Source organism: Manis pentadactyla, chromosome 12 (assembly GCF_030020395.1).
Source record: "Manis pentadactyla isolate mManPen7 chromosome 12, mManPen7.hap1, whole genome shotgun sequence".
NCBI classification, from domain to species: Eukaryota; Metazoa; Chordata; class Mammalia; order Pholidota; family Manidae; genus Manis; species Manis pentadactyla.
The window spans coordinates 75,446,454-75,459,260 of NC_080030.1; the positions used below are offsets into that span (position 1 = coordinate 75,446,454).

The window sequence follows — 12,807 nt, forward strand, 5'->3', positions numbered from 1 at the left end:
CACACAGTTCTCTCAATATTCTTTCATTTTTATAGATCCTGTTCTCTCTGTGCCTCAGCTTCCTTGTATTCCTCTTCTCTAGTTTCTATTTCATTTATTGTCTCCTCCACGGTATCCAACCTGTTTTAATACCCTCCATTGTGTTCTTTAACAATTTATTCTCTGACCTGAATTCATTCCTGAGTTCTTGGATGTCTTTCTATACATCCATTAGGATGTTGATTATTTTTATTTTGAACTCCCTTTCAGGAAGAGTCATGAGGTCCATATCATTTAAATCTTTCTCAGGAGTTGTATTAACAATTTTACTCTGGACAAGGTTCCTTTGGCGTTTCATGTTTTTATATGGCACCCTCTAGTGTCCAGAAGCTCTATACTGGAGCTGCGGAGCCCCTGAAGCAATGTCGGGTGTTGGGACCTTTTGCCTCTTTTAGGCCTGTGACGGCCGCAGACTGGAGGTTTCCATCCTCCCTCATTACTTCTGAGTTCCTGGCCTAACTAGCTTCCCGCGCGTGCGCTCTTGGCCCTAACTCCACCTCCCCACCTAACCCGAAACCTGCCTAAAGAACCTAGTGACAGATGAGATAATCAATTCCCATTGGCTTTTGCTACTTCCTTATCTTCCCCTATATAACTGAGCTTCTGATGCAATAAAGCTGAGTTTTGCTGGCCTCCAAGGCTGACACCTCTCCCAGCTTGGTGTGGTTTGTGTTCCCCCTGACTCAGAAGGAGGGGGAGGATCAAGTCATCGACACTTGCCCTCTCACTCAGCCCCAGGGAGCAACAAACTGGTACTGTTCATCTCCTTTGCTCCATTGTTGCAAAGAGCAACAGTCAGGGGTCGCAGGGGAGCGGTACTGGTGCCTGGGGGAGGAAAGAGCTGTTCCCCGCCTCCCGGCTGCTGTGCCTGTCTCCACTGCCTGAGCCAGTGGGCTGGGCACACAGGTATAAGTTTTTGTCCCAGAGCAGCCGGATATGGATCCCTGCTTTCCAAAAACAGCTGGAATCCCCGTCTCCCCAGGAACTCTGCCTGTATTAACTTTCCATGCGAGTCTCATGAAAGCACCATGAAATGTAGGTTTGTGCTCCCAGAGCAGATCTCCAGAGCTAGGTATTCAGCAGTCCCAAGCCTTCCACTCCCTCCCTGCTCCGTTTGTCTTCCTCCCAACTGTGAGCTGGGGTGGGAGAGAGGCTCAGGTCCCGCAGAGCCACAGCTCTGGTACATTACCCCGTTCTCTGAGGTCTGCTCTTTTCTCCAGGTGTATGCAGTCTGATGCCGTCCTCTTTCTTGTTGCTCTCTCAGGATTAGTTGTAACAATTAAATTTTCTAATTGTATCCAGTTTTAGGAGGAAACCTCTGTCTCTCCTCTCACGCTGCCATCTTTAATCCCAGAATTTTTTTAAAATAGGAAAACAGCATTTTAATCATTGTTTTACTAATACACTTTCCTTCTACATTTACAACAGAAATCCAGACATACATTGATTTACTCATGCCCCTTAAAAGAGATAAAGAAAAATAAATTTCAAAATATGTCCAAACAAATTTGCTTTACATTTCCAGTAATTAAAGAATATCTATTTAAACATGATTTTTTGCGATTTTTGTATATAATTCTGTCTGTCCAGACCTTAAGATCACATAACCAACATTCTAAAAATCAGAACCCTTAAATTATATGAAACAAAATAAGTATCTGGGTTACTGAAGATTTTAATATCAAAGTACAATTTACATGATCATAAGTTTTGATTTCCATATAAAATATTCTACTTAAATAGTGTAAGCAACTAACAAAGCACATTTATAGATCACATCAAGTGATTTTCATCTTTGCACATTTTTAATAAAATGTTGATGGCTAAAAGCTAGATAATCTGCCAGTGAATGACAGACAGTAAGAAGGGTAGTGCACACATCAGTTTGTTTCTTTCCCAGCTATTAAATGTCACAAGTTCATAGTTTTCTTGCTTGTGATCCCAAAACTGGCAGCATTTTCATTTCATCCACTCTATTCTTATGTATTTGAAAAGCAGGTGTTACCCATCTACCGCATGAGCACTGTTCACCATACCAATTGAAAGAAACCAACTTGGTATTGCATTTGGGGCAAAGAAGCTGTCCATCCAATACTCCCAACAAAGTAGATTCCATCCACTGTACAGGTTCAATGAAATAAGATGTACATTGAGCCTGACTCCCTGTGGTAAGCATGAAAGATGGTATCATTCTCTTGTGGGCAAAAGCTAAAGGACCACTTCCTTCATTATGATCCAAAATGTTAGAACTTCGAAATAAAGACCTCCTGTACTTTCTACATTTGTAGAGAACCTCATCTTTCAATCCTCGTGAAAGGGTGGTTGGGTCAACAGCAAAAAGTTCTTGAGGTAAGTTCTGCAATTCTGGATACTTCTCTGTAACCTTTTGTAAATGATATTGCTTATAAATTGCACTAGAGGTATCTACTTCGTATCCCATTGCCTGATATAATTTCAATTGCCACTCAAACCCCTCATTCATCTTAGCCTCTGGCTTGATAGTCTGGAGGTTTTCATAGGCTTTTTCAAAGGTAAGTTGGTTAGTCTTCATCATAAAAGCAGTTATAGCCACACTTCGACTGACTCCTGCATGACAGTGCACCAACACCCCACGGCTCTCGGCGCGGACCTGGCCAATGAAGGCCACGCACCCGTCCAGATGGCTGAGCAAGTCGGTCTCGGGCTTGTCCAGTGCCAGCACAAAGAGGCTCCGCACACCCTCGACCCCAACTGCCGCCCTGAAGTCGGGCTCCTCTTGAGTCCACCATCAGCACCGCTGTGATGCCCGCCTTTCTCAGGTGGTCCAGCTCTGCCACAGGCGCTGCTCCCCCCAGGTACAGCCCCTGGCGCACTTCCAGCATCTGCCCAGCGGATCTGGCAGCGCCCGGGGCTGTTGCAACCGTGACTCCCAACCTCAGTTTCCAACGTGGCGGCGCCCAGAGCCTGGCTGGCCCTGGGCCCCCGCAGAACTCTTTAATTACATGTACAATAATTGCATTTCCATGGCTTTCATTCTCTTTCTGGGATTTATTGGGTAAAGGACCAATGAGGTCATCAAAATATCTACTTTTAAATACTGTTGAATAAATATATAAGTTTTGTACATTCCTATAGAACAGGGAGTCATCTCTCTTCCCACATTTTTGTCAATCACTATGGTTTCTAAGCACATGCAATATTCTACATTTAAGGCAAAAATTAACTCAGTTTGTAAATATCTTATAGAACTCTCCATCAGCTCAAAAACATGTTAAGATATTTTGTCATCTTTAAGCTTATTTTGTTAGTTTTTTCACTAAAAAAGGGCCACATCTGCAATTTTAATATGCAAAAATTTTAAATAATCAGCATTAAGATACTTGTTTTTAGAAAGTATCAATTGTGTAAAATATTATTTATCTACATTGTAAAGAACTTAGTAAGTTCTTCCTCCTGTTGATTTAAGGGCTTTTACCAGGTTAAGTAGTGTCCATTAACCTAGAGTATTGATCTTTTCAACAACTAACGCAGACACAAAGCAAAACCTTTTTTCTTCAACTTGAAGAACTATGATTATTTTATGCAAAAATTTCAGAATCATATTAATAAAAGTCATATACAGGTAGACCTAAATATATATATATATATACATATCATATATAAAAACACACATATATATAATTATGTATATTAGTTACTATATATATATTATATAGTTATATATATGTATATATATATTTCATAATTATATATAACATGTTTATATATATTCTTATATTGCCATGTTGAGTGAAATCCATGCAGTCACTGCATTAAGAAGGATAGAGTTTATTCAGAGAAGATTCTGAGGGCCATGAGCTGGGATGACAGTTGGTCAGAAAGCTCTTCTCAGGCTGCTCTGCCCCTCTTTGTATGAAAACGGTTTATATGCAGTTGACATTAGAAAAAAAGTTATATTAATTAGTACACCAAACTGTGTCCAGGATACTTTAGCGTCCTGGAAAGCGCAGACTGTGTACACTCTGGTGCTGTCTGTGTGTGAGACCTGGCAAGCGTTAGCACAGATCATTCTTCCCTAAGTGACTCTACCCAGGCCCTGAGAGCCTGACTCCCACTGGGCTTTGTTTTCTTTGGCCTTCAAGACCTTTTCCTCCTTGGTCATGGGTGAGGGCCTGCAACGGCCTCACTGACACAGGTGAGAGTGGCCACATTGCATCATCACAACCCAGTAAGGGGTGCCCTGGATGACTTAGGGCCTCTGCAGCTTGCAAATCTCTCCTTCTTGTGGGACCACTGTGGGGGAATATAAAATTTCATTTTTATTTTACAGCCAGGATAGCTTTCTCTAGCATTTTCTTTTTCTTTTATTGGAGAGAAATGGTACCAGCTATGGTATATCTTCAAAAGAGTCTGTCTTTATTGAGATTTCATTGAAATACATGAGCAATTCTGTGCCCATATTTTATTAGTTTACAAGATCATAATTTCAGTTTTGCTTTAAAAAGCATAGCATCAGCAAAAGTCCCTCTGGTTTGCATGAATTTATGTACTTAATTGAACCACCTGGTTTTACAATAGCAAAACATTTCCACACAATTCATGAGCCCCAAGAAGGAGAAATAGATTTGTGAAACCAAGTGTAGGAAACCGACTGTTTCTACCATTTTCATTTAAATGTATGATTTGAAAGGAATTATTGAAAGGAAAGTTTTGTAGCAGCCTCACAACAGGTAAACCAAGGCCCCCGTTGACGATTTGATGCTTGTTTTATAAAAGCTGCATGACAAACAAAGTGCCATACTGATGAAAATATTAAGCCTCTTTGACAACTTTATTCAGTAACTCTACTCCCAGTCATATAACCTATTTGCTTGGACTATGGCATGTCTCCAAGTAAAATATTATTTCAATAATTCTGCTGGCTGCTTGCATATTTTATGTGTGCTTTCAGACTTTAAAATTGGATTTTTTAATCAGGTTACTTAGGTTATTGTTTATTTCCGTAAAACTACCTTGATTGCTTATACTTTTGTGCCACTAATGCTGGAACTATTGAAATAAAATTGACTAAAATATATCACTGTCCTATGCATAAATACATCCCAACATAGGCTACCAATGTTAAGTCCTGATGTGCATTTGTGTATAAGATGTGCCAGTTGAAATATTGATCCTTTATACATCTTTTGCTAACTTTTAATGTCAAAAAATATGCAAATGTCAGAAATAAAAATGTTTAACTATATTTTTATTTCCCCCAAAAGAGGATGGAAATTAACAAGGTATTTGTCACCTATTTTATCAACCTTGTTCTTTTAAATGTTATATTTTAACAATGTATATTAAAACATGTATCCCAGCCTTTTCTTGTGTCTTTTTACTTAGAAGGTAATAAATGTTAAATTCCAAATAAAATAAACCCTAGTGCCAAAGATGAGATCCTAATGACACCTCAAATTTATCCATCTTACTTTCTAGGATGGAATGGATAGTGTGATTTCTACTTTAAAACTACAGTTAGAACAGAACAAACCTGGGAAACATTTCCCTGAGAAAAGAAAACAGGTAGGTCTTCTTCATTTTCTTGGCTCAACATGGTCTTTTTTGAAGAAGAAGAAAAAAAAGGATTATAATCTGTTAGATAAAAGGTGCATTAAAATAATATCTTCATTATATTTGTTGCAGGCTCCATGTGTCTTGCAGTAATTCCAGATCTGCAGCATATTTCCAGTTTCTCACATATAAACCCAGAATCCTTCCTTGCAACTAACATTGCCTAATTCCCAATGGTGTGTTTCTATGCAGTTCCTATCCAATTGAGCTAATCCTTCTCAATCAGGGTGTTTGCTCAAGTTTGCTGGAAACTGAGCTTATAAAATGCAAAAATGTCCATCTGATTCACATGAAAGGCTTTGTAGCTTTATAGCAAGAGTAGAGAAACCATGCAGAATGTATACTGGCCTTTTAGAATGTAATAGCTGAATTTGTTTTGCTTTTATGTAGATGATACCCAATTAGGAGTTTCAGTGTGACAGGTGTGACTACATAGCCTGGTTACTAAGTCAGGATAGTTTTTCCATCGAAAGAACCATGATAAACACCATCCACTCAAGTTGGAACCTCAAATAGAAGTCCTTATTTAGTATACTGGTTGCCATCCCTACAGTTCTCATTGCCCAAACTAGAAGGTGCAAAAATAAAGATTATAACTTCTCAGAAGCTTCAAGGGGTAACTAGCACTTTATTGATGTAATTCACATGAAGTACCTCATATTCCTCTTTAAGACAACTATGTGTGCTTGCACAGAATGGGAATCTGGAGCTATGTGCTTTGGCTGCCTTGAAATAGGAAAATATCCCATTCTCTTTCATTCACTGCATTTTACTTCACCACAACTAAACCTTTAAGAACAAACAAGGATATTTAAAATATTACACTATTTTATTAAATCATCATATTAAAACTGTATTGACTATTAAAAAATAAGATAACCTGTACCTTCAGGTCTTATCTAATTTACACCATTTTTTATTATCACTTTTCTAATTTTCTACTATCAAAATATATAATTTTTCCATGACTGGTTGTAGGAAATGTTTCATTTGTGTTCCCATAACACGCACTGATACACTTTTTAAAATTGTTCTTCCTCATACTTCTTCTCAGTTTGTTTCAATGGGAAAATTTCTTATGCATTAAAAAATGGAAATTGAATTGACCTGTGACCTGTCAAGGTCAGTCTTAAACATCATTATTCACTAAGTTGCACACATCAAAAAATGATTAAGTGTTTCATAAAAGGGACAGTGGCACTATGTGGGATAAATAACACAGTTGGAATTTATTAATTTTCTTCTCTAGATTTAAATTTAAGCAATTTCTAGACAAACACTGCCCACAGTATTAAATGTATGCATGCAACAAATCAGAGACTAAACCTTTTCAATTTACCAAAAACAGAAACATCAGTAATCCTCAAATTCTTCATGTTTTTGTGAGAAATAAAGACCCTTCATGTAGGTAATTGGAGAGGGAGGGAATCTCGTTTATATTATGGTTGTCATCTTTTTTTTCCATTCAAGAAAGCATAATTTCCTCCTGGAAGGAAGCAGATTTCATGCCTCAGGCTGGGCATAAATCAAACAGAAATACTATAGCATAGACTGTAATTTTATAAACTATCATGTTGTGGAAAATAGAGTTAAGCTGTAATCTATGATGCAGTTACCATCCCTCTAAGGAATAATCGAGTAATGGGCAAGCATCTCTAAAGAGCTTTGGGTGTTGTGATCTTTTGGCATTTCCAGAGAATGACAGGCTTTTTGAGGTAAGTGATTGGGGGAAATTTTCATAGTGCCTTTTATACTACAGAGATTGCTTAAGCAGGTTTCAGTAGAGCCATATACATCTTTCACGTCATAAACAGATTTAAAGTTATTTAACGTGCAGAATTTTCTCCCAAATATAAAAGCTCTGAAAAATCATGATGCGTGTCTAACAAGAATTTACATTAAAAACAGAGAAGAAAACTTTTATTATCAGCTCCTAGAACAGAATTAATTTTAATGAAGTACGATACATACATAAAACTTGGTGGAATTTTTGAATACCATAGTTTACAATGATATAAATCTAACAGGTCACAGTGAATCAGCTTCAGCAAAACTGATCAGCCTGGACAGATATTAAATAGTGATTTTTAGCATTTATCTTATCTTGCATTTTCCATATTCAAAGAATCATCAACTATCAACTGTCCAGTGTGCTAATGGCTTTTAGCTTTTGCTTTTTGGTCCATTCTCTGCTGCCTGCCTTCTGGGTATTCTTCCAGTCATCAGTCATCTCCATCACAGGCTAGCCAGAGGACAAGGAATGAGGAGACTTTGAAATCAGTCAATTTCATTGTTCATTCCCAGTGCTTTTTTTTTTTTTAACAGACCTGTAGAGGATAATTTAAAATCATTGCCTAAATTCATATATCACATTAAGTTCATCTGTCTCTCATCCATATTGTGTCATTTGAAATTACAAATATTATTCACTTTTGACAACTTGAGCACAGAATGTAGAGTCTTAAAGATATGATTTTTATATTTTGTGCAAAGCACACTACAATTTAAAAAAGGCTTGGCAAATTCTTTCCAGTTTACTCTGTCATAATATGTCAGATATTTTAATTATAAAATAAACATGTTTATGATAAACAAGTAAACCATAATGAGGGATATTAAATTTTCCCTATTCCTGTTTTCTTAGATGACCATAATTTATTCCCGGGAAGAAATTATGGTGAACTTACATTGATGTATATCATTCCAGATATTTTATTATTATTATTATTATTTAATAGGTGATATTCTGTACTCTGTTTTCAGCTTGATTAACTTTCAACTAAATAATAGAAATGAATATTTTCCCATATGGAGTCATATAGATCAACTACATATATCATTGTTTTATTTGCAACTACATATATCATTGTATTATTTGCAAATATAAAAATTCATTTAGCCAGTCTAAAATAAAAGAACACTTAGGTCACAATTGCTATCATGCTTAGGAACTGTGACATGATAATGTCTGTATCTATCTATTCAACCATCCATCCATCAGCAATGTGTGAGTGTATCTGTTGGATAAATTCCTAGAAGTGAAAACACTGAGTCAAAAGTTATAAACACTTACAATTTGCATAGATATTATCAAGTTGTTTTTCAGATAGTTAAATTTACTTTTCAAATGTTACAAACTGTCTGCTGTAGCTATTTCCTAACACAACAAAATTGTGAAATAGGGGAAGGGGAAAAAGAGATACAAACTTCCAGTTATAAAATAAATAAATCCCAGGATGAAAAGTACAGCATAGGGAATATAGTCAATAATATCGTAATAATAGTTTGTATGGTGACAGATGGTAACTACACTTATTGTGGTATTTTGCAATGCATATAATTATTGAATCACTGTGTTGAACACCTGAAACCAATATAATATTGCATATCAACTATATTTTAATTTAAAAAATAGATAATGCTGAAAATAAGGGTTGAAAGAGATAACTATGTAGTAAATGAATGGAAAATTGAATGTTCGAGTAAATTAATTTTTATTTATATCAATTCAACACAGTAGAATAAAAGACTGACACTGTTAAAAGTTTTTCACACATATACTCAAATGCCTCTCATTCTTCCCTCTGCCACTCCTTTTCTCTCTCCATATCGTTATTGATATAGGATAAAGTTCTAAGTGCTCAAAATTCCATGACTTGTTTGACTCAATTACAATATAAAAATAAATTATCATTTAAGGACATCTACCAAACAGTGATAAGTCTGTGGAAATGGGCAATACATTATCTTAAGCAATACATTACTCTTTAAGTAAAAGATCGTGCAAATTTAATAAATTTTTGGCTGAGGAAAATGACTACATAATCCTGAATCTGAATGTTGTAATTTACTACTACTACTACTAATAATAATGAGTTTATTCCACTATTTGTTCAAACATTTATTAAATACCAGTTTGATATGTGCTAGATTAATGTGAAATAACACATGCCATACTTATCCTCAAGAAGTGGACATTTAAAAGCATTTATACAAATAACCAAATTATAATAAATGTTACATCAGAAATTATTAAAGTATGATCACAGATATTTGAGAGGCTAGAAGAGAGGAAAGCCAACGATTACTTTGGTTTGTTAAGTAAAATTGAAATTTTGATTTTCAATATTCCATATTGAAATACATGTATATATGTGTGCATATAATTGAAACATATGTATTATAAAATCTATATATTATAACTTGCTCTTCATCACAAGTTTAGGAATCACTCCTAAATATATTATGCCTTCCTTTTTATCTCTAACTCCTTCTCATCTTATTTTTCATTAAATTACTTCAATCCTTTTCACCTTATGGAACATAGTCACGATATGCTTAATCAATACACGGCTTCTCTCTCTTTAATGAACCTGCCTTTCCTGAAGCTTGTGTAAGTGTATCTGTTGGATAAATTCCTAGAAGTGAAAACACTGAGTCAAAAGTTATAAACATTTACAATTTGCATAGATATTACCCTGCCACCTTACAAGCATGTTCCCATATCAACTTTCTGTTATTCTACCATACAGCAAGAACCAAAAATAGGGCCACCTCTGTTATAAAGTAAATCCGGTCAGCTCTACGCCGCTTGGTACTTTAGCCATGCTTCTCTATGTGGCATTCTTCAGAATCTGACATTTTATTTTTAGTAACAAACAACTATCCCATAGGCTTTTTTGATTTTGCAATAATGTGTTATTTTTAATATCTCTCAATGTTTAGTATGTAACTATATGACAGGTTAAAAATAACATAATATAAACTGTACTTGATAAGCATTTTTTATGAAATTGAATTTATAAAAAATCACTCAACATAGGGTTTGGTAGAAGTTTACATTGGTGGCTCTTCAGTTTCCCAGAATCTATTAGGATACCAGAACACAGTAGCATTGAAGAAATAAAATAATATTTCCATTGGTCATCATCATCTAGGATAGTATCAAATGCAATGGTTCCATCCTTATTATTACAGTATTCTTTCCTACATCATGGAGTAAAATGTGTAGATAAAGCAAAAAAACACATAAATAATGCCTTTCTAATAATCAAAGCAATGTAAACTGTGATTCAAAGAGGACACATTTCAATATGTAAATGCTCAGGTTAAATTACACTAGAAAAAATGATAAACTAGTTGAGTGTTCTCATTTTTATGTATGAATACAACTACAACTATTTTCTGGTACAAGTGGTTGTTTAGGCAGCTTAAATACTAAGAGCAATATTGTTAATAGGGCACAAGAAGAAGTAGGGAAGAATTCTTGATAATGTGCTGAGTATACAAAGTACAATATTTGCTTGATTTACAAAGTAGTTGTTATTTCTCCCTTAAAAAATGTTTGTAAATACTTTGTGTTTATATGCAATATGCAGTGGAAAAATAGAGGAGTAGGAAAGCAAGGTGGAAACTCTTCCCACATTCACACCAAGGAAGCTACCATAGCAAATACAACTAATCCTGAAAACAACCCAAAGACTGCAAAACAGACCACCTACACCTGGAAAGAAGAGAAGACCACACAGAGGGGGTACATTGGAAAAGCCACAATCCATCAGGACCCAAGCCCTATACCTATCACAGCCCACAAGTGGGAGGGAAAGGAGTGAAGTAGGGTGGGGATAAATGCTCAGGAATCCTGCACACCTGGCCCTGGAGATCTGCTCTGGGAACATGAGTCCACATTGCACTGGGATTTGGTGATTGAGGGGCCTGGACGCCAGGGAGAACTGGAGCACTCTGGGAGACTAAGACTCACATCACTTGCAGAGGACAGGTACTTTCTCTTGGTTCTGCTAAGACCCGAAACAGTGGCAGGAGTTTTGAAATGCTTACCAGTAACTGGGAGTATGTCAGGAGTTTGGGGATTAGAGGGAGCTCTCTCTGGAAGATAAGTGGTAGGTAGAAGTCACTTCCCCAGACTTCCCTCAGCCCAGCTGGTTGTGTACTCTCGGAAGCCAACTCCAAATGCCCCATCTCCCTCACTAGTGTCTTAGCCCTGTGGGGCACATCCTTGCATATGCACTTACTCACCTATCTGGCTGACCAGCTTGGCCCAACAGTGGTCAGACTTTGTTGTCTTGCAGGTGGAAGGAGGTTTTCCCAGCTTTCCTGGCCCTCTATCAGCCCAAATGATGAGGCATCTGTAGGAGTCAGCTCCATATACTCCATCTACCACATTGGTGGTCATCCCTATGAGGTTACTCCCCTGCACACCTGTCCTGCCCAACCCATCAAACCAGCAGTGCCACCAGTACTGCCTGCAAGCAGAGGGCATCTCTGCCCACAATGATCCCAGCAGAAGTACCACCCAACACACAAAGGGCACAGAAGGAGTTGTCAGCCTCTGCTGACAGTGATTATCCACTGCCCATTTACAAGCAGAAAGGTAACCCTTCCCACAGCCCAACAACAGTAACTGTGACTCTTCAAAAGAGAACTAGGTACTGGTGAGCAAAGAGTAGAGCCTCTGGATGCCACAGGATGTATCCTTAATAAACCCATTACTTTCTAGACCAGGATGCATAGCAGATCTATCCAATACTGAGGAAGAAATATAGAAACACAGACAAAATGAGGAGGCAGATTTACGTTCCAAGCAAAAGAAAAACATAAGAGGGTTAAATGAAATGGAGATCATCAATCTTCTTTATAAAAGTTTCAAAGTAGTAGTCATAAATATGCTCACTGACCTCAGGAAAAGAATTGATGATCTCAGTGAGAATTTCAACAAAGATAGAAGGTTTGGAAAGGAGCATTCAGAGCTGAAGAATACAATAAATGAACTAAAAAGCACAATGGAGAGAATAATCGTAGACTCCTAGAGGTAGAGGAGAGAATCAGTGAGATGGAAATTAGAGAACAGGAAAACAACCAAGTTGAGGAACAGAGCAAAAAAGAGTTTCTAAAAATGAGAAGATGCTAAGACATCTGGGTGACCAATCCAAATGAAACAATATTTGCATGATAAGGGTACCAGGAGAAGAGAGAGAAAAAGGAGTAGAAATTCTCTTTGAAGAACTAATAGCTAAAAACATTCCCAACCTGGGGAACAAAATAGACACCCAGATCCTGTAAGTGCAGAGCTTTCTAAAAAAAAACAGAACCCCAGGAAGAAAACACCAACACGTATAGTAATTAAAATGGCAAAGATTAAAGATAAAAAGAGGGTCT

General features: G+C 36.9%; 1 protein-coding gene across 1 annotated transcript; it reads right to left on the minus strand.

Annotated features, from left to right (window-relative positions):
• Positions 1-1,450: 1,450 nt before the first annotated feature.
• Positions 1,451-11,824, minus strand: LOC118916488 (dual specificity protein phosphatase 12-like). The gene is given in 3 exon segments (XM_057489233.1): positions 1,451-2,794; positions 2,796-3,115; positions 11,668-11,824. Coding segments are annotated over 3 exon segments (1,314 nt in total). The 3' UTR covers positions 1,451-1,957.
• Positions 11,825-12,807: the final 983 nt, after the last annotated feature.